Source organism: Periophthalmus magnuspinnatus, chromosome 1, assembly GCF_009829125.3.
Source record: "Periophthalmus magnuspinnatus isolate fPerMag1 chromosome 1, fPerMag1.2.pri, whole genome shotgun sequence".
Taxonomy (NCBI): Eukaryota; Metazoa; Chordata; class Actinopteri; order Gobiiformes; family Gobiidae; genus Periophthalmus; species Periophthalmus magnuspinnatus.
In genome coordinates, this window is record NC_047126.1 from 18,673,996 (window position 1) to 18,696,724 (window position 22,729).

Below are 22,729 nucleotides of genomic sequence, written 5' to 3' on the forward strand. Positions count from 1 at the left end.
TGGAGAGATGGATTGGAATGGAAAATATGAGGTGGTTCATCTCCATAACTTTAGCGGAATTCCACTGTTAACTTAAGCACCAGCTCAGATCCTGTTATATAACCTACGGAGACTGTAAGGAGTAAAAGTGTCTTGCTCAGAGGCACAATGCACAGTGCAAACACAGTTGGGAAAATAGATTGCGGCCTATATTTCTAAAATTTCATCTATATTTTATTGTATATAGGCCTATTTATTATGCGTTTATGTCTTATGTCATACCCAGTTGAAATAGAAACATTTTTGGTAAAGTTCACCAGCTGTCTACAACAACAACAAATAGGATCCATTCCCAAAGTGAATGGGTCACTTAAGAGTGGCCCATTCACTTTGGGAACACCCACTACAATAATAAAGTTAAATGGCCCTTATTCTTATAAAACAATGTATTTGCCTGAAATAACCAGTGGTATTTTGTCCATATAAAGCACTTAAATTATTTCCCATGTGTTTGTAATGAGATAACTTTGGTGCATAGTTGATTCTCGGACGTCCCCTGAACTCGGCTCCGCGCTGCCTCCATTTTGTGTCGGCTGCAGTTTCCGGGTTTTCCGCAGAAGGAAGAACCGATAAACTGCGATGTTTGGTCCGCTGGCAGGTCAAGAGTGCGGCTAAAGTTTTTCTTGGCCTCCTGGAACATTTTGAAACCCACAGTTTCATGCGTTTACCCCTTTAAATTGCCTACAGCTTTATCTGGGCGTGGATTGATGTCTGTATCTTGCATCGCGGACACTGACAGCATAAAGTAAACACATATATGCTAATTGCTAATGCTAACTAGCTTTAGCTGGGAGCCAAGTCTTTTTAGCAGCGATTTGGCAACAAAACCAAAATCTGACAGCAACATCCTCTCGTAAATCGTCCAACAGCTTACCGAGAAGATTTGGTACGTGTTATTCATGTTGTTTTGGAGCGACAGAAGAACAATCCTGCGTTTTTACCTCTTAAGGTAAGTTAAGTTTTATTAATCAGCGCTAACTTTACCTGGGAGCGGTTCAGACTCACCTGTATACAGGCCTTTGCTCATTCCACACTAAATTGGGGGAAAGCTGAAACTTGTTCAAATTTAATGACACTCCATAATAGAAGGCAAATGAAAAAAAGTGTAGTTAATGTTTGAAAATATTAGAATATTAGAATTGATGCTAATATTTAACTCCTGACATAAATGAATAGATATTGGTTGACAACTCTCAATTTTTGGAGGTGCAGAGAGCAGCACTTATTTCATTGACTGTTGATGTGGTCAGTGAAATAAGACCACTGCTAAAACTTCAACTTTGACCAATTATAAGACATGAACTAAACTAATGGAAAACTTAAATGTAGAAGCAGCAATTGTGTGATAGGGTGTAGGTTACTGTGACGCACCCTAGTACTGACTCCTCCTTGTAGATTCATTAGTTGAAATTAGTGATGTAGTTGGCAATTCCTCATTGTGGTTGTAAATGTAGTATTTCAACGCTTGTCTCTATAGTCTGATTTTCTAACACAGTGTATTTTTCAACCTATTTCAATTCACCCAAAATCATAACTGCAGTCACCTTGCATAGAACATTTCCATACTTTACCTGGGAACACTTCCGTCTCACCTGTGTACAGGCTTTCACTCATTCCACACTAAATTGGGGTAAAGTTGTAACTTGTTCAAACCTAATGCCACTCCATAACAGAAGGCAAGTGCAAAAAAGTGTAGTTAACGTTTGAAAATATTTTAATTGATGCTATTATTTAATTCCAAAATCATATCAGTCACCTTGCATAGCCGTAAAACATCATCATACTTCGGAAAGTATGGAAATACGACCACCACAGCAAAATAAAATAGTTCTTTGTGATAATAAAGGGTAAAATCTGATCAGATATAATAAATACACTATTAAAATTAGCAATACTAAATGTAATTACATTTAAAAATTGATCAAATGCAGAGTGAATTAAAAAAAAAAAAAAATTATATATCTAAATGACCTCACATCCCCGAGTTCATGCCTTGTGATTCCCTGACCCCCACTATGGGAACAACTGGTTCTATAAAAACAACCTTAAACTGTTGAAGCACTGAGGTTGCTCTGAATCCAAATGTGTGTACGTTCTTCATGCACACATTTAGTTGGACTTTTATCTGTTCAAAATGTACAAAATATATTTGTTATTTAAATGTTTTTGTTTCAACACGTTCTACATACATTCCAGTATATTTATGTAATGTTGGTATTATATGTATTTTGTGCATTTTTGGGAAAAATCTTACAATAAATAAGTAATACAGTATTCTAGGAGTGTAGTTATTAAGTCGATTGAGTCAGTGGTGTTCTAGCAGGCTCCAGACTAAGGATTTGAGTTGGGTGCACCAGAGCACCTAAGATTTTCATTTGGATGACAAGACCATGATTTGGGTGCACCAGAACCTGCCGCTGATTTAAGCCATGGTAATATATTGTCCTTAAATTGCTTCAACAATAGTTAAACACATAACTTGGTTAGTTGCTTTTACTGAATATACAATTCATACTCTGTACGACACACTTATTAAGCTCTACACCACGCACACAAAAAATGGAAATTATATTACAATAATGACTCATTTTATCTGTTGAAAGTTGTTTATTTGTTATTTGATCAAATAACATCAAAGAATTTACCTGTTCTTTAAGAAAAGGTGGATGCACGTGCGCCTGAAATTTTGCTCGATGCAACTAAAAATGCTTTCTTTTTCGTGCACCTAACAGATCCTCACCACATCCCGTATCCTCTACCCTCTTCTCATTTGTAAAGAATGGATTAAAGAATATGGTACACTCTTAGGGTGCACTCACACTAGGCTTTTTGAACCGAGCCATGCTCAAGCACGATTGTGGAGTGTTCTATGGCCCACACTCTCACCTGCACAACCAAACCGAGCCACAGTCAGGTACGGCACAATTTGTTTACATGTCGCGCAGCTGTGCTATCACTTTAGTGGAGAAAATAACTCCAGCGGCATGAAATATCTCTTAAATAGTGAGGCAGATATGAGTAATGATGTGATGCGCTGAGCGAGTTCATGGATATAATAACAGCATGGAGGAGTGAGGACAACCGGAAGCGAGAGGCTGTAAAACTTTTGTCTCTGCCCCTAGTCTTTATTGAAGGTGAGTATGGATATGCTGTGTGATTTGGAGCGGAATTTATTCACTGTTTTCCTGGTATGATTACCATCAACACACCTGACACAGTTCGTATACATAAAGGCGCACGTGTGCCCACCTCCTCCAACCAGGCCAAAGTCTGTTGTGCCCACGTCATGCTCTGGTCCACAGAGCCAAACGCACTGCAGAACTCAGAAGATGGTGAGATAGTGCATTTACCTTTTAAAGAGAAACATCAAACTTGCAGATGCTCCACACTGTTTAGTTACTTAAATGAGCTGCCGATACACAAGGTGAATAGAAAATAAAACTAAGCGGCTAGACTGGTCTTGTTAAAAAAAAAAAACTCATAAAGAAAAATTACTTTTTAATCCCTTTAATAATGTTGATAGAATGGCCTAGCAGGTGAAGTGTATCCAAGTTACAATATGTAGAATCAATAATCAATGATAACTAATACAACTCACTCAAAGGTGTTGCTTCACTGAACAATAATATTTTCTGTGTAGCAGCAACATGAACTTGAGCACAAATACCTGCTCTTCTCTTCCTTGTTCAAAAACCGGCTCACTTTAGATGTAATGCATTGTCCAGATGCTTTGATGGGCTCCACAGGGTTACATCTAAACCACATAAAACTTCAGGCTATTTATAAGAAAAACACTTGCCTGTAAAATATTTGTTTGTGTTATGGCTTAAAATAAATAAATTAATTAAAAAACATGAATTTAATTAAATGGAAAGTTTAAGTGGCTTATCTATAACAGAATATAACAGAATATGTCACTGACCTTTACTGACTAACTAAAGATAATGTTAAATGTTAACACTGGCATCACCTCAATTGTCCCATCATGTACTGAGAGTGTAGGGGGTAGTGTGGGTGATGTGTCTTGCTCCGAGGCACACCAGTATGCACTCAGATAAGAAAGAAAAATAACTAGTTTAAAGACAAATTTGACTGGATCTCACAATCACAGAAAATTATTTCAATATTATTACAATATTTTTCATCTCAGTGTGTGATATTTATTTTACCATTTTGTGGAGAGGCTAACACCATTGTAGAAATGCCTCCTTTGCTCTAAAAATGCAACGCTGAATGCTCAGAAAGCCTTCAGTGTAGTGCTGTCCTTATTACTGTCCTATTGGGGGAAAAAACAAAACAAAACTGAGATTTGCAAGGTAAAATGATAGAGTCAATGATGCTTTTTAATTGAGAGGTATTCAGTCAATTCAATCAATAAGAGGGAGAAATCCTATATCACTTTTTTAATAACAACGAACATTTAACATTTAATGCACTGAATTGTACCAATGGATTATGGTCTATGTAGTTCTAGCTGCCCTTTTGCGCTCTACAGCAAAACAACACCTTGAGGTAGAGGAGCCATTAGATGAGGATTTGATTATTGTGAGACACTTGAGAACATGATATCACATTAAATACATTGTCGTCTTAAACTTTACACAGTACTGGATTGGATCTCCTGATAGAGAGATCCACTAACCAATCAGAGTGCTCACGTAGCAGACTCATAAGGGGACGATTTTCATATAAAACTTACTAGATAGAATGGTAAAATTTTTTTCTTATTTAAATTCAAACAGCTGTAGAGGTTCATATGTTTAGCCTATGGCCATTCCTGTCTGTTCCTGTAACATTAAAACTCCCAGCACCAAGGGCCCAGAGCAGCTCAGAGTCAACTTCCTCTTATCAGCTCTTAAAACTCTGGTTTATTGATAATTATCAATGTTTTGCGATAAACTTTGGTGACCTGATCCAACCTTTCTATATTTAAAGGGAAGGATTAAAATGACTTAAGATCAGATCTAAAGTTTCACTGTTTACAACATTATGAGATTATATTTATTATCTTTATTATATTTCTATTCCTCTTGGTTGTCTAATTTGTTGTGATCTTGTTGTGAATTCAGTCAACCAAAAACAAACTTCTAATAACAAGGCCTGTCACAACATGTGAGATAATACAGAAACTATGTTATACCATTGACACTATAAAAATTGCAGAACCTTCCCCACAAATGCAAAGAAAAGGTACATAAAATGAATACTGAGCCACAAAATAATACTGTTCCCGCTGTTAGTTATTTAGTTATAATGACCTGCCTACTGCATGTTCTCCCTGAGTGGGTTATGCACTATGCAACTCCCCATGCAACTTTTCTGGTGGGGCCACCTGCTTTTCTCCATGGAGATGTTTCTGCTTTGCCTGGAAAGTTCCACTGTATGGCTACTCTGTCTTGCATTGAATCAATTACAGGTATTTTTTATTTCTCAAAAATAACAAAACATGTACTCTGACTGTGACCGGGTCTCCTCTCCACAGATCCAACCTGTAACTTGGCCTGGTAGGGTTACCTATATGCATATTTGTTAAATGATATAGTGTGGAACCTTATGGGCAAAGCAATAAAACATTCAGGAAGACGAGCAGGTGGTGGAATCTTTATTGATGTGACAATTTTCCACCAATATCCTGTAAAAAGAAGTGTCTGAGTACAAGTGACTAGTCGATTATAAAAAAAAAAAAAAAAAAGATTTTAGTCATATTTTGATTATTGTTATCTGGACTATACAGACTCTAAAATGCATTTTTATAAGAAAGTAGAGAATTCTCCATTGTAAGCTTTCAGTCACAATTTTTGTTTTTTAAAAGTCTCACTGTACCATAGAAATAATCATTTGACTAGTGCACTAATCGGAAAATGAATCACTTACTCTTCGACAGCTAAAATAATAATTAACCGCAAACTTTGAAAAAATGTCTAGCCCTGTACTGCTGAACACCTGTTTATTTCCCCCACTCTCTCCTTTTCCGCTTTATACGTTTGTCTCGTTCGTTTGGATTCCTAGTGTTTCCTATGATCTTGAGTTGAACAGGTTCGGGGAGGTCCTCACTACTCTGGCTCAGAGATGAGGCATTGCTGCAGTGAAGTGTGTCAGGCAGAACATGCAAACGGCAAACAGACAAGTCATGAAACAGGTGGATCTGACCTACATTCATGTGCTTTATCTCAAGTCACATAAATACTGCTACTACCACGAGGAGACACGAGATTAGATCGAGAATGAGACAAGAGTTTTACATAATTTAATAAGTTTGTCCTCTACATTTTTTATATATAATATAAATTTGTTGTCATTATAGCACTGCCTTTTGAAACTGCAGCATTTCAGGTTTTGTCCAGTCCTAATGTAATCACATGGAATAAAAAAAGAAAATCTCACAAAAATCTCACTTTGTGTGCACGTGACAATTTTATTTTTGGAAAAGGGATCCACTGTTCCGATACCAGTATCGGATATCACCGCAAATCCTGAAAAAATTGCTGTACCGGATATCAGCTTCCATATCGGTTCACCCAAAATCCTGGTTAGGCCTATAATTTGATGTAATAAGACTACTTATTTATGGTTGTAGTTGGCCTAGTTGGCCCAGAAAGTCTCATAATGTTTGGATTTGTATTTTCAAAGCTGTGCTGTAGTTACTTGAGAGATAAATAACAGCTACATAACACTTTTGGAGCAGTGTCTTATTTTTGTTTAAAAGAATAAATGCTGTTTTCTGTGCTGCTATCGGTTGATCTGAACTGAAAAGGCTGGATTGGTGCACACCTACTCACAAGATCTTGCGGTGCAAGATTTTGATCTTCATAAAAATTAATAATTTTCATAAAAAATAATAATTTATATATATATATATATATATATATATATATATATATATATATATATATATATATATATATATATATATATAAAATACATAAGAAATTGTCCAATCCAAACAGTGTATATATATATGTATATATATATTTTAAAAAAAAAAACGTTTTTATAATAGGGATATGATTCAAACATGATAGTGAAAGTTGCTCCTAAACGCAACATCTATTTAACAATAGTTTGAAGGTTTTTACTGAAGGATTTTTTTGACAAAGGTTAGGACCTGATTTATTGTTTTAAAAGGAATGTCTAGTTTACTACATACTTGAATATTATGTATAAATGCATTGATTTATTGGTTTCTCGTATGTCAACAAAACAGTTTTACACTTGGGTCTAACCATTATTCAGATTTAACCATCCTCCTGTCTCTGTGCCCAAGGAGAGCTTGTGAGAGGGTCCAGAGGAGGCAGTGAAGTCCGGAGTGTTGTCCCAGTCCGAGGAGCTGTCAGTGGGACACGATGCCCATTCCTCCCCCTCCCCCTCCTCCCCCTGGTCCTCCACCTCCCCCCACCTTCAGCCAGGTCAGTCTACTGCAAATCACTCAACACAAATTATCTGATGCACTGGGCATTGGCATACATTTGGCCATTGATGAAAAAATGCTGAATTAATATCAAGAGATCCTTGTTACACTCCCAGATAAATGTGTGAATGCAATGTATTGTATTTTCCGGACTATACGTTGCACTGGACTATAAGTCGCATTTTTGGGGGAAATTTATTTTACAAAATCCTAGACCAAGAACGGACATTTTATCTTTAGAAAGGCAAGTTATAATAATAGCAATAAAATAGAGAACAACAGACTGAATAGCAGTACAGCACGCTAACGTAACACATAGACAACAAACTGAATACGTGTCTGGTATGTTAATGTAAGATATAAACCGTTGATCAGATAACTACGCGAACGTAACATATGCCGGCTTGTCCACAAACACGAGAGACACGAGAGTTCTTTTCACTGATGTTTACTGTGGTCTTACTTCTTCATCACAGTTCACATCGTAGAACCTACCAAACACATAAAATAGAACATAAGCTCTGGCTCATATTACATATATACACAACGTTGAATGGAAAATATACATACCACTTTGGCCTGCTACTAAACAAACCTGTGAACCGAAAACTTTATATTTTACTTTAATAGTGCTCTGTCGAGTAAGACTTGCATTAGCGCAAAAGGCTGAACTGGAAAACAGGAAGTAATTTTCATGATCTTTAACTAGACTTATGATAAACTGAACATTTACAATATTGTTCCAAATGACAAATTATCACCTTTTATGGTTTTATAAATAAAGGGAAAATAAATAAGAATAACAATGGGGAAATTAAATAAGAAATGTATAAAAATAAAATGAGACAAGTAAATTTTCTTACAGGTATTACAAACACAACAGCACCATCTAGTAGTCAAACAAGTGAATTGTAACATGTATAAAACATTTCATAACACATATTTATTCAGCTTCATGAAGCATAGACAGTGAACTGAATACGTGTCTGGTATGTTAACGTAAGATATAACAGTAAATCAGATAGCTAAAGCATAAAAAACAAGCTAACAAATTTACTCTTGATCTCACTCCAAATCAATAAATCCTTTGAATTCTTCATCTTCGGCGTCGCTTCTGAACAACTCCACCTGCTCCGGAAGAAGATGAAGTGCCGTTTCCCTATTGCTGTCAAACTGGTACACAAGCCTAGAGCTCCCTGACGCAGTTGTCAGTGTGACAATAAGAAAGATGTGAAATTATATATTTTAATAATTTTACATATAAGTCGCATCTAAGTATAAGTCGCACTCCCGGCCAAACTATGAAAAAAAGTGTTACTTATAGTCCGAAAATTTGATAAATGTAATGGCAACCGTTACTGTGGCTGTTGCCTTTTTATTTAATAGATTATGTGTTTTAAACTCTTGACAGAAAAAGTTGCTGATACAGTATTTTTAATAATAAAGTGCACGGAAAATTTGTACCCATGCAGACGGTCTATGCAGAAATGAGTGGGATTCTCTTGTACCTACTTTCATATTCAATTGTCTGCAGCCGCACGGCCACACAAACTATAAATCCTGCCCACGTTTCCTCAGCTTGGCTTCATGCGTCTAATTTCTGTACAGGATCTGTATGGAGAAAGTATTATTGACGCTTGCATCTGCTGCGTATTGTCTGCATCTAATTATAAAATGTTTTCTGATTTTCTTGTTAATCAGGAAGTGCGGTGTTGACATGCTAGTTGTCATTTGCATTACCTTGCCACAATGTCAAAACTGCACCCTAGCCTCTGAAAATGTTTTTTAAAAGTGCTTATAAATTCATCACAATGAATAATTAGATGCTCAGAAGGCATACAGTAAGTGAGGAGTAACTTTGGACTACTCCAAACTGTTTCAACTAGTTCTGTTTTTCACATTTTTTAAGAAGAAAAAAGTCAGGTACAGTGTTTTAAATATGATAGCTGTTTTTTTAAGCTACCTAAATTTCTACCACACTTTTCATTTTCTAAGTTAAAGATGACTGATTTTGTTTTTGTTTCCTCAGGCGAACACCACTCCTCCTAAGCTGAGTTCGGCAGAGACCAAAGGTCGCGGGGCCCTTCTCAGTGACATCCATAAAGGAGCCAGACTCAAGAAAGTCACTCAAGTCAATGACCGCAGTGCCCCCGTCATAGAGAGTCAGTGCATTCAGAACTATACATAGTACCACTACTATTCATAATTATAAACATGCTTTGGCTCAAGGGCTGCAACATTTTATCAGAATATTCACAACTGTTGAAATCATCTTTGACTACTTTATATATTTGATTTTTTTTATGGGAGCATATTTTTAATTTGAAAATATGCTTTATTAAGAAGACTCCATCTAGAACATTTCACCTTTTTTCGTGAATCGTTTTGTAAAAAAACAAAAACAAAAGAAATACAAAAAAATATCTAGACATTTAAACATTTTAGTAGGGGGGGTTTAGCATCAGAAATGTGTCAGAGATGTTTATTATTCCATAATATACAATTCATGTGTTGTCACACAAACCCAATATTACATAAAAATAATAATAAATGCATAGAAAATGTGCACTTGAGCAATATTGAAAATGAAAAGCATTATTCACCTATCCTAATAAGTCGATATAGTAATTATTGTGACCGGCCTAACTACACCCATGAAAACTGTTACTGGAGTTTTGCTTTTCCTACAAATTTAGAGTTTGACTGTTGCAGTTAAATGTAATTTGTAAAAGCTTGTATTGCTGTCACAGTTTGAAATATTAAAATTTGTATGTTTCCACCAGAGTCTGGAGGAGGAGGCAGCAGCAGTGGAGGAGGCGGAGGAGGAGGGGGCCCGATGGGAATGGGAGGTCTGTTCCAGGGAGGGATGCCCAAACTACGCTCAGTCGCAGGTAAATCCCAAGGGCTGGGGTCACAAAAGGGTCAAAATAAAATTTGCACACTACACTACTATTACTTTTCAGGGAGTTTTTTGCAGTTTAGTCGCATTTTAGTCCTGGTTTCACCCTGGATTACCTCCAATTGCTTCTTTAATTTAAGTGTTTGCCTTGTTTATTTTTGTCTGTGAATCCCTCAGTCGTTCAGGTCTGATCCATAGTAAAAGCTGAAGTTAAATCTGTCAACTGGACAAAATTTGTATGAGTGAAGATGTTTTCGTGGCTCATCCAAACGCTTACTGTTCTTTTGCTGCGCTGTAGGTCTGCATCTCTCCCACGGTCTTGGCCCGAGTGAATAAACAATAAATAATTCAGTGTAGGTTTGCCTCTGCAGCAGTTTCTATATTTGCTGCAGTTTCAACAGTTGTCAGTTGTTATTTATAAATGATAAGTGTTATGTCATACATTGAAGGTCTCGCACTTCATGGTTGGACAGCGGCTTAGTAGTTCATACCTTTGCCTCTGAGCCAGAAGATCCTGGGGTTGTACCCTGCACGGGGGCTTTCTGAGTGGAGTTTACTTTGTTTGTTTCTCTGTGTAGTTTCTTTTGTTTACATCCAAAACCATGCTGGTCAGGCTCTACCACAGCGGTTTAGTTAGACCTTTTACTTTAGATCCCAAAAAATTGCAATGAAACATTGTTACTGTAAACAATAATATTAAGAAGTGCTTAATACAGGTTATTGTAGTTGGTTTGTAGTATAAAAGTATGCTCTAGTATGAAAATGCATGCATCAAATTCATGTCCAAAACTTCAGTTGCTGCAGGATTTCAGAATTGCTTGTCTATCTCAGATGCCCTGCCAGCAAGCAGACAGGCAACTCACATACTTCTCACAGAGTTGCAGATCTGAGAAATGTCCACAGACCCAATCTAAACCCAATCTTCACATCTCCTGGCCACTTGTTTTTGCATGAATAAAAGGGTGTTTAGGTCTCTGAACTCAAATAAATTTATCAAAAAGTATCCTAACTAAGGACCAAGGGATGTGGTTTTCAGTTTCCTTAATCAAGCAAAATGCGTTGTAGCCTATTTGAAGCAAGGTGCTGTTGATTTTTGCAGAGATATCCAATATAGCCTGTAGGCTATATGGAAATGAAATAAAATTTCCATATGAAATGGAATGATGGCAAGTAGAAAGAATACATATACAGTATGCTATTTTTTTTAAATAAATGATAAGAAAATAATATAAGCAGTAGGCCAAATAACTGTTAATTCCTCTTAATGTCACTTGGCTATATCCATAGAGAAGTCTGCTCAGCTGTGCAATATGTTTTTCTGGAAACACCAGACAGAAAATCTGTAGAAATGCTCCAAAATGCAGGAACTTTTCCCAGCAATGTTCTGTGGGAGGGCCCCCAGACCCCTCTATTTGCTCACTGCCACTACCTACATAAAACGGTGCCCTGGCCTCAGATTCTGTAATGGTTCACCTATTTGACTTAATGTATTGTTATTGCCAATTTAATTGTTTTTTGAAGAATAATACCAATTTTTAACAAAAATGCAATGTGGCAGGTGTTATTTCTTTTGTGGCACTGGTAGGGGGCTTCAGTGCAGATACCAGACATGGGTTCTATTACAGCAGTAAATCTTATCCATTTCATAGGATTTTTTTTTAGTATATCCTGGTTTTTCACTGGAATTCTGGGGCTATTAAAATCACAATTTGGCTAAAACTTCAATATAATTTCGAGAAGTACCTTTTATTTACTACCTTTAATTTCCTACTTAGAGTTAATGTATGTGCTTTATTTTAATGTTTAATTTTAATGTAACTAGTTAAGAGAGTTAACTAGTTTAATGTAACTAGTTAAGAGTGTGGCTGCAGATTATAGTGAACATCAGTACAGGTGTTAACCATTGCAGTCAGTGCCTCATACTAACACACATACGCCAGGGCAGTACAGGGCGGGCCCTGAGTGTTTCCACTATATAAAGCATTCCGTGCTACCCCTTTTTTGGGGTCTAAAATGGGCTGCTGGAGGTACTACCTTACCTGGTTGCACTTGAGCAAGTGTGATAAAAATACTCGCACAGATGCCAAAAATGGGGACAAAATGTGAGCATTTGGTTGCAGTCTGGAGCCCTGCAACCCCACAGTATTTTGGACTTTTATCTCACCATGGCAGTACTGTCAGGAAAGCTTTTACAATTAACCTTTTCTCCTCTCTCTCTCACTTCAGATGGTCCAGTTGGTGGTTCAGTCGGGCGCTCTGCCCTGCGCCCACCCGGTGCCCGCCCCTCTGCCCCACGCCCCCCTGCGGGCCGCTCACCCTCTCCCTCCCGCGCAAACAAACCCTCTCCTCCTGAACCGCAGCGTACCCAAAGGCCCTCATTACCCGACATCACCCGCCCTCCCTCCTCCGGCGGCATGAAACACAGCACCTCTGCCCCACCCCCTCCCCCGCCTTTCAACCGGCAATCAAACGCCCCACCACCACCTCCCGCCAATCAGAAGAACTCACACTCGCACAGCAGAGAGAAGCCCCTCCCACCCACGCCAAGCAGAGGGTCAGATCGGCCCTCCTCTTCCTCTTCAAACAGGTAAATGGGTCTTATAGTATAGGCTATGGCCATGGGTATGGCCATGGGTATGGGCAGTATAACATTAACAGAGGAGTCCATGGAGCTTCCCTCTTAAATTTTTTAAGAAATTGTACCATTGAAAACTGAAAGGCATAATGTTAGCTAATTGGTAATGGGGTAACTTATGTTATAAGCAATCCTCCAACTTTAAAAGACTATATTCTTGTTAAATTTGTGTTTATTTTTGTTAACTGAAAAAATTCACAGGGCAAATTGTTTTGGCAAAATTGTAACCAAGTATATATGTTTGAGAATTGTCAAATTTGACTAAGACTAAGTCCGTAAATTTTGGACTATTGAGCACACCTGAATATAGGCCGCACCAGCTAAATTTGAGAAGAAAATTTATTTTGTATGAACCACAAGTATATGTTACAAATATGTTGTAATGAGATATTTTTTAAGACAGTAAAAGCCAAGTTAAATCTGTCAGCTGGACAAAACTGGAGCTAACTACACTGAAACTGTAAACAGCTGTTTGGCTTTTAGTAAGGATCAGACCTGGATGACTGAGGGATTACACGGACAATTTAAAACACACTTTTTTTCAAATTGTGCCTGAAAATTGGAAGTACAGCACCAACACGCCATCAACACGGGATGAACATACCTGCATGTTTAGAAAATAAAACGGCACCAACACAGGCCATCTGCTTTTTATTTTCCTGCTTTTGTCATCTTTTTACACTGACTAAGTTCGTCCTGCTGCCCCTCCAATGTACCACCATTGATTCATTGATGCCAAGCTTACATGCAGTGGCTCCATTTCCTTCTTTAATGGCCAGATCCATTGCCTTTAACTTAAAAGCTGCATCATATGCATTTCTTTGTGTGTTTTCCATGATGAGGGTGTGTGCATGATGCACAAAATGACAGTTCAAAATCAAACCTAGTGTATTTTTCAGCGCATAATCTTTCCCCACGTCAGTCCTACTTTTGTATTTACTGGTAGAGAGTGCCCCCGGTGGCTGTTAGCCAGTGAAAATCTATAAATTAGCCGCACCGTTGTATAAGCCACAGGGTTCAAAGTGTGGGGGGAAAAAAGGAGCGGCATATAGTCCAAAACTTACGGTAATAGATTGTCCGTGCCTTTTCTTTTATTGTTATGAATGGAATAATTGTGTATGTGTGTATAATTGTGTAAGTGTATGTATAATTATGTGAAAGTTACATGTTGGCACTTAAAATTTTCCTGATTAGGTCTCAGAGTGGAGGGACCACCGCTCCCCCTCCTCCACCCCCCTATAGACCCAACTCAAACGGACCGTCCCAAACAGACGCTCCAGAGCTGCCCCAGAGGCACAACTCTCTGCAAAAGAAACACACGTCGAGCAGCAGCCATCAGAGTCGCAGCCATGCCCCACCGCCTCCGCCTGCACCAGCCAATCAGACAGCTCGGCCTCCACCTCCCGCCAGGGAGCCACCTGGGCGCAGGACAGGTGAGCAGTGCACTGATTCTTTACCAGGAATAACAGGTAAACGTGATCAGGTAGACATTGGTAAATATTCTTCTTTTACAATTACAAAGAGAAAAATCACCAAGTGGGCAGACGGATGAGAACCATGTGAAATCAACTACAGGAGACTCTTCTCTTGAATGCAGCTTTGCTCAAACAAAAGCCCTTTATAAACTGGTCGATTGCACCCACTTTTCCCATCTGGAGGTGATACTTCCTGGGCCCTAGTGCAGAGTGAGTTATTCAGCTGTTTGTCCAGAGCAATAGTGGCTCCAGGTACATCCGACCGTTGTGCCCTCGCTGCCTTCCTGGACATATTCAACCAATAAAAATGGAACTAAAACAAGTGTTTTCTGTTCGTTTGGTGGTTAGTTCTCACAAGATGCACAAGACGTATGTTGTATTGCATTGTTTATTAAAGTATAATGTAATGTAATGTATACATGTACATATAAATGTAATGTAATGTAATGTATACATGTACATATAAATAGGCATGATTCTAGCTAATATCCATTCATTGCATCTTGTACAATGCAGATTTAACATGTATCAACAACCGTAGAGCGAGGGTGAGGCATAGAAGAGGCTTTCTTGTTGGGGCTGCAGGACACAGAAGACACAGAGGAGGACTTTTGTCCAGAGGGCAGTTATTCTGCTATTATTGTATTTTACTGCTCAGTGTGCTTAAATTGCCCCTTGGGGACAAATAAAGTGATATCGATTGATTGATTGATAACCTATAAACCTGACACAGTATTTGACATGGGGACATGTAAATGTAATACTCACGCATTGTCTCTCCCATTTAACCTGAAAAATACAAACATCTGAATTCTTGTGGATGTTTGAGACATGTGAGTTCATTAGAGGAATGTAGACTAGAGCCTGCAGCAGGTTTAGGCTCGTCTATCTCTGGAGTTTATTCAGAAAGTTATTTTTTTTTAAATAAATTTAGTTATGGGATTCAACTAAACTAAATAACCAAGCCTTAGCAGTTGACCTGGGTCAATAGGTTGTGTTCACACGACATCATGACATTTCTAGAATCACTGAAGTTTAAAATTGAGCTTGAGGATGAGTCAGAATTATGGTAGAATTTGCTGTTTTAACTTTCAGATTGCAGATTTGTTGACCTGGGTTTATGGTTAATATCTCTGTAATTACGGACCTTATCCACATGTAACAAAAACTGTAACAAAGTTCAACATCTTCTATATCAGTATGAAAAACAAAAGTTAAATAATTTAGCTCCAGAAAGTGGTGCCATTACTCGCCACCAAAGATGTGATTGTTGGCAGTTGCAAGCCATGCGATTAATTACACGGCTTACCATTCATGGGTCATCATAGATTGTTATTCCCAAAACCATAAATCTCTGTTTGAAATTATGACAATGTCAAATTCAATAACGTGAACGCAACTTTTTACTGGATTTTTGAATGGTGAAAAATTGGAAGTGTTGCAATAGCAATTAAAAATGTAAAAGAAAGTATTAGACCTCTTTGAATGAGAAAACGTTCTGTTACAAACTGTTATTGAATTGCAAACCATAAATATTGCTCAAATGTCTGACCCTCTCCTTTGGTTTCAGCTCCTCAGGCTCCCCCCTCGTCTGGCTCTCGTAATGGCTCTCGGGACGCACCCCCACCCCCTCCTCCATACCGCGGCCACAGCTCGGAGCCTCAAAATCGGATGGGCAAACCTCCACCTCCACCCTCCTCCACTTCCTCTCTGAGCTCTAGGACACCAGCTGGACCCCCTCCTCCACCCCCACCCATCCGTAATGGGCACTCCAACTTCTCCAAATCCATACTAGGTCAGTAAGGGATGTAGGTTGGTCAAAAATGACCAAGTTGAACATTTTCTGAATAGTTTTAGAATTGTCTTGATCTATAGCAGCACTAGTTCAGTTGAGCTTATCAAGATCATTAGCTCAATGCCCAATGAAAATTGCATTCTATATTGAGGGTTTTTAATTGTCAGTGCCGTATTAAAATCAGTAACAAGTATTTTCCCTATTATTAAAATTGAGTTTGAAATTTTTGTGAAACGTGAAGGAAGGTTTTTATTCAAGTTGCATCTTGGCCTAAATATAAAAAAGGTGACTGTAAAAGAGAAATTCTTTTATATTGTGCATTTACACTGTTTTGTATTTAATCTTTCATGAGTTGGTTTATCAACATCTGTACTCTTCTGTTTACAAATGGCACTCACACTATTTGTTTATACAGAGAAAAATAGAATTAACACTGTATATTCTTCTTTCATTCTCACTGTAGATGATTTTGAATCCAAGTTTAACTTCCACCCGATCGAGGACCTTCCACCTCCAGAGGAGTACCGGCATTTCAACAAGGTCTACCCCAGCAAACACAACAAGGGTGAGTGTCTGCCCTGTGCCCAGTTACTTGCTGGGCAATCCTTGGTTTCAGTTTTAGAATAGTTTTTTTCTGAAGGTTTCAATGTTTCAATGTTGAATGTTTCCTCCCGAGGACCCATCACCTGCAGGGGGGTGTGGGAGATTTAGCGTTACCGGCTAGATATTGTCAGCCTCACCTACACACACAGCTGGGGCTCTGGAACCCAACTCCTTGAGAGGGCCTGGACTCTCCATTTCTCTGGTGTTGCCCGCAGGGAAAGGCAGCGAGCTGGTGTGGGCTTGCTTATTGCCCCACAGTTCAGCTGCCACATGTTGGAAGACGTCGCTGCGCCTTCGGGTCAGGGACAGTTCTCTCACTGTTGTGTCAGCCTATGAGCCAAACAGCAGTGCAGAGTACCAGGCCTTCTTGGAATCCCTGGAAGAGGTACTAGACAGTGCACCGACCGGGGACTCAATTGTTCTACTGGGGACTTCAGTGCCCATATGACAAACGACAGTGACACCTGGAGAGGGGAGATCAGGAAGAATGGCCTCCCTGATCTGAACCCGAGCGGTGTTTATGCTAGCACAGTTTGTTCATTACAAGTCCAATAACAGAACAGCATGTTCAAGCACAAGGGTGTCCATCAGTGTGCATGGCCGTGTGTCTTGGATACTCGAGTGAAGAGAGGGGCAGAGCTGTCAACCAATCACCGCCTAGTGGTGAGTTGGATCCGCTGGCGGAGGAGGAAGCCAGACAAACCTGCCAGATCCAAGCATACTGTGAGGGTCTGTTGGGAATGCCTGGCAGAGCCCTCTGTCAGTGGGGTCTTCAACTCTCACCTCCGGGAGAGCTTCTCTTAGATCCTGGGGGAAGCTGGGGGCATTGATTCTGACTGTGCCATGTTCTCTGTGGCTGTCGTCGATGCAGCCACTCGTAGCTGTGGTCACAAGGGTTGCAGTGTCACGGTAGCAACCCCCGAACCTGGTGGTGGACACCAGAAGTACGAGATGCTGTCAGAGGCTGAAGGAGTCCTATCGAGCCTTATTGGCTTGTGGGACTCTTGAGGCAGCTGACGAGTACTGGCGGGCCAAGTGTGCCACGGCCTGTGCCGTCACAGAGGAAAAAACTCAGGGTTGGGAGGAGTTCAGCACTGTTTCAGTGTGGGTAGAGAGCTGCAGACCTCAACTGGGGATGTTGTTGGACAGTTGAAGGAATACTTTGAGGATCTCCTCAATCCCACTGTCATGTATTTGGAGGAGGAAGCAACTTAAAATGCAGTGCTCCAAATTATTTTGCACAACAGAGTTTCAAACCATGTTATTGTTCTAAAGAACTGAAAATATTACTGTAATCAAAATCTGTTTCAATGGAAACATCTTAACAGGTCAAGTTACATTTTAACATGGCCCCTCCCAGAGCTGCTGTCTGGAGCATCCTCAATCAGGGCAGGAGGCAGTACAGATCCAAAGGTTCTCAATAAGGTTGAGGTTAGGGTAGGATGGGGGCCACATCATGAGTTTCTCTTTTATGCTCATAGCAGCCAATGATGCAGAGGTATTCCTTGCAGTATGAGATGGTACATTGTCATGCATGAAGATGATTTTGCCATGGAAAACACGGTTCATCTTTTTGTACCATTGAAGAACGCAGTCAGTCAGAAACTCCACATACTTTACAGAGGCCATTTTCACACCTTCAGGGACTGATCAGCTCTCTCCCCAAGATTCTGGCCCATAGCATGCCTGCACCACCTTCTTGCTGACGTCACAGCCTTGTTGGGACATGGTGGCCGTCCACCAACCATCCACCACTACCTCCATCTGGACCATGCAGGGTTGCACGGCACTCATCAGTGAACAAGAACAAGTGTTTGAAAATTAGTCTTCATGTATTTCTGGGCCCACTGGAGCCGTTTCTGCTTGTGAGCATTGGTTAAGGGCAGGCAAATAGAAGATTTATGCATAATTGCAAGCCTCTGGAGGATCCTCCACCTTGATGTTCGTGGGACTCCAGAGGCACCAGCAGCTTCAAATACCCGTTTGCTGCTTTGTAATGGCATTTTAGCTGCTCTCTTAATCCGATCTATTTGTCTGTTAGAAACCTTCCCCATTGTGCCTTTATCGGCAAGAATCAGCTACGAATCTCTTAATAGTACGATGATCATGCTTAAGTTTTCGTGAAATATCTAAGTTTTTCATATCTTGTCCAAGGTATTCAACTATTTCATGCTTTTCGGCACTATAAAGATCCTTTTTCTTTCCCATATTGCGTGAAAATGATGGTCTGCTTAATAATGTGGAGCGTTCTTCTTAAGTAGTTCTTCCTTTAATTGGACTTACCTGGCAAATTAATTGGCACAGGTGTCTGAGATTGATTTCACTGACACAAAGAGCCCAAAGACAATACCATGAGTTTGACTGGAAAACAAAAAATATTACCTTTATGACATTTAACACACTTTGCATAATACTTTGGAACACGGTGTAGGCAGCTGTGCCTTCTGTAATGGTTCAGCATCCGTTTGCATGACTGAGTTATGAAGTTTTAAGGCCAATAATTATAACCTAATTTTAGTGCCTTACTCCTCATATGCTGCTCTCTAATTGACATTTTATTTATTTTATACAGTGTGACTCAAAGAAAACATTGCACTTTGACTGTATCTACCGCCCATATATTGTTGTGTATGATAATCTTGATAATCCAAACTACTAAACTAAGATTTGAATTCAAGTATGCCTTCCTCTCCTGTTTTTCTGTCTCCAGCCCAGATGAGAGGAGCGCCGCCTGCCCCTCCGGTGGGCTCCAGGTGAACTGACCTCAGAGAAACGGGAAGCAGCAGCACTTGAACGCCTCATATCAGGACCAACAAAACCAGTGCATTCCTTTATAATTTTACACACTTAACATTCAATAACACACATTCCACATTCACAGTAACATTCACTTTGGCATTTTGAAGTTCTTTGACGGGCGGACACACAAATCCTCCCCAAAAGAACAGTGCCACACGTTTTTGTTTTTATGTCATGTTTTGTCTTAAGATGGCCATTCCTGCAGTGCCAGGCGAGGGTGCGTTTGATTTTCTCTCTAAATGTGCCAAAGGCGGGTGGAGTCTATCGAGTTGCACACAGTGCACTTTCTACATATGAAAAAAAAAACATTAGATTTTTAACCTTTTTGGATAAGTCTTCACCGACGCCACGCCTCTTTTAAATTCTTGTTTGGACCAAGGGACTTATATTTTTCAATTTTTTTGTTCATTTTTGGGGGTTGATGATTTTGGTTTTTCTTCCACGCGGCAATGTTGCACGGCAGCTTCAATGCTATACCGAGTCACTGTGCATGGACCGGAGTTGCACCTTTTGGGGAAAATGTCTTTAAAAATATACTGACTATACTGAAATTATACTGACAGTAGTTGGAGCCAACTTTGTGTTAGCCGTTTACTCTCATGTTGTCTAGACTTTTAATGAATTATCCATTGAGTATTTTCACTAAGCTATGGACAGAGGCAGGTCCAACCATGCACTATTTAATATTTTCATGTCAGCAGTTTCATTGAAAACAAAGCAAACTGCCACAGTAGTATAACTGTAAAGTTAACAGAGCCTGACAAATTTTACCCCAATTTCCCAAGCTTACTTCAAAATTGTTACCATATTTCTGAAAATGTATTTCAGCAAAAAACACAAAATGAAACAATGTTGAATATTTGCAGCTTGCGTAATATTTAAAACTATTTTATTAATTTAGCATTTAAAATGTATGTATCATTCAATACAATTTTAATGCAGTTACATTAAATTGACAGTTGGATGTCAGTTCAGATGACATGTGCGTTAGTCACAGGCCACTACAAAACAACATTGACTTTGCAATTAAACTATAATTGTAATTGGTCAATTGGTTCTTAAAATGGACATTCATCATGGAGTAATCACAAAAGAAAGAAAACTATGAACATTCAGATATGGAAAACTATGAACATTCAGATATGGAAAACAAATATTGAATGAACATTAGTAGATGCTGTGTAATTATTTCATCAATACATTTTTAAAATAATCATGTATGCATCATTTCAAAAGCACAAGTTATGGCATTTATCATAACCACATTTAAATAACTTTATCATTAACACCTATTTGTCCCACTTTGATTCATGTGCAAGATTATATTAGCAAACAGGTGTCTAGCAATTGAATGTTGACTTTCTCAGGTCTAAAATTGCAGCATGTTCCTACCCTGACACACTTAAGTTTGGGCGTTGCTTGTTTAATGCATTGCTTTGTCCCAGTATGTCATGTAATTTATCCTGTTTGTAATTTTAAAAACTGGTTAAAATGCCTCTGTCCATAGTGCACTCGATTTGGATATTTTTTTGGGGACAACTTGGGCAAAGCTTATGAAACACTACTTTTAACATTATTATCTTTGATGCTGACATTTGGCAAAAGTGTAAAAGGATCTTGGTTTTTTGTGTCATAAAAGCTAAAAAATATGTACCCGTAATTGTAAAAAAAAAAAAAAAAAAAAAGAAGAAAATTGATGTGGCATCGCTATGCAAGAAGAAACTGTAGCTGATATTCACTAACCAAAAAACATAGATAAAGAACAATAGAGGAAGCTGACAATACGATGTGGAAGCGTGTTTTTCTGCCATTTTGGGTAGGGCAAGAAAAAGATAATCTACAATATAATTCAATTGTTTGTTTTTTTTGTTTTTTTTTAATCAAATCATTAACATTTAATTTTTAAATTTGTTTTACATCAGATTCTGTTCCGTACACAGCTCTATACTTGCAAAAGATAAAGAGTATAGAGCTTCACAATATATATTTTTGATATTGGCAATATTAAAATTATAAGAGTTAAAGTAAGCTTATTTAAAAGTCCTCAAAACACTGGTCATTAATCAAATAATGGAATAAAAATACAAAACTAGATGATACTGTATGTTAACATGTTCTTCAGAAATCTAATTTAGTTTGTTGTTTTTGGCTACAGTTTTAGCCATTTCATTTTTTCATATCATTTCCATAATGATTAATACTTTTTGACACACAACTTGTATAACACATTGCACTACGTGATTTTAAATTTGATTTCACTTTCACAGTTAGAGTTAAGTTCTTATGCAGGGTACTCTAGATATTGCCAAATAAGATGTTATGCAAAGGAGGATCATGTTTTTAAATTCTTTAATATTATTTAAAACCCAATTTGTTCTTTTCACTAAAATCAACAAATTTACACGCTTCAGCACCCTATCCTCTACTGCTGTCTGTCTATGGTTTAAAACAGGAAAACACTAAAGTGCCAGAGAAAATGTGGATTCTTTATTTTCTTACAAACCATAAGCTTATTTTAAAATTATAGATGTTCTTAAAAATGCCATTCAGGTTGAAAATGTTTTAGTGACACAGCGCCCACTGCTGGTTTTCGCCTTAACACTTATCAATAGGTACCTGTACTTTTGTTTTTTGTTTTTGGGGGATAAAGATGATAAAAAGAGTAAAGAAAAAGCACGTCTATTTGAAAATGCAATAATAAATATTGTATAGTTACGTTATGGATATGGTAATCATAGTTATTGATCTATTTTTATGTTGTACAAAGCTTGTAATATAGGAAAGAGAATGATTATAACGATGTTCCCTGATGTTTGGGTGAATGTGAGCCAGGTTTGACACACGGCCGCCATTTTGGATCTAGTTTCTGTGAGTTTACAAAAAAAAAACTATTGAAAATCAAGACTCGCTGGCCTCACTTTGACCATGTTCACTTCACTGTGCTCCTTCATGTAACCAATCATGTTTTTATCATTGAGAATAAAGAAATATATTCCTCTGGGAGATGGGTTTAAAACAGTGCAGTGTTTTGTGTCTTCTTTGGGGCTGTATGAAATTTCAATTGTGTAATTTAATA

The 22,729-nt window shown here is 38.4% G+C and overlaps 1 protein-coding gene across 1 annotated transcript; it reads left to right on the plus strand.

The window, feature by feature from the left end:
- Nucleotides 1–583: 583 nt before the first annotated feature.
- wipf2a (WAS/WASL interacting protein family, member 2a) lies at nucleotides 584–22,671 on the plus strand. The gene is made up of 9 exons (XM_033970096.2): nucleotides 584–988; nucleotides 7,304–7,445; nucleotides 9,477–9,609; nucleotides 10,231–10,338; nucleotides 12,573–12,933; nucleotides 14,176–14,414; nucleotides 16,027–16,251; nucleotides 16,715–16,816; nucleotides 19,565–22,671. The coding sequence occupies exons 2-9, from the start codon at nucleotides 7,383–7,385 to the stop codon at nucleotides 19,609–19,611; spliced, it is 1,278 nt and encodes a 425-aa protein (XP_033825987.1). The 5' UTR covers nucleotides 584–988; nucleotides 7,304–7,382; the 3' UTR covers nucleotides 19,612–22,671.
- The last annotated feature ends 58 nt before the right edge of the window (nucleotides 22,672–22,729 follow it).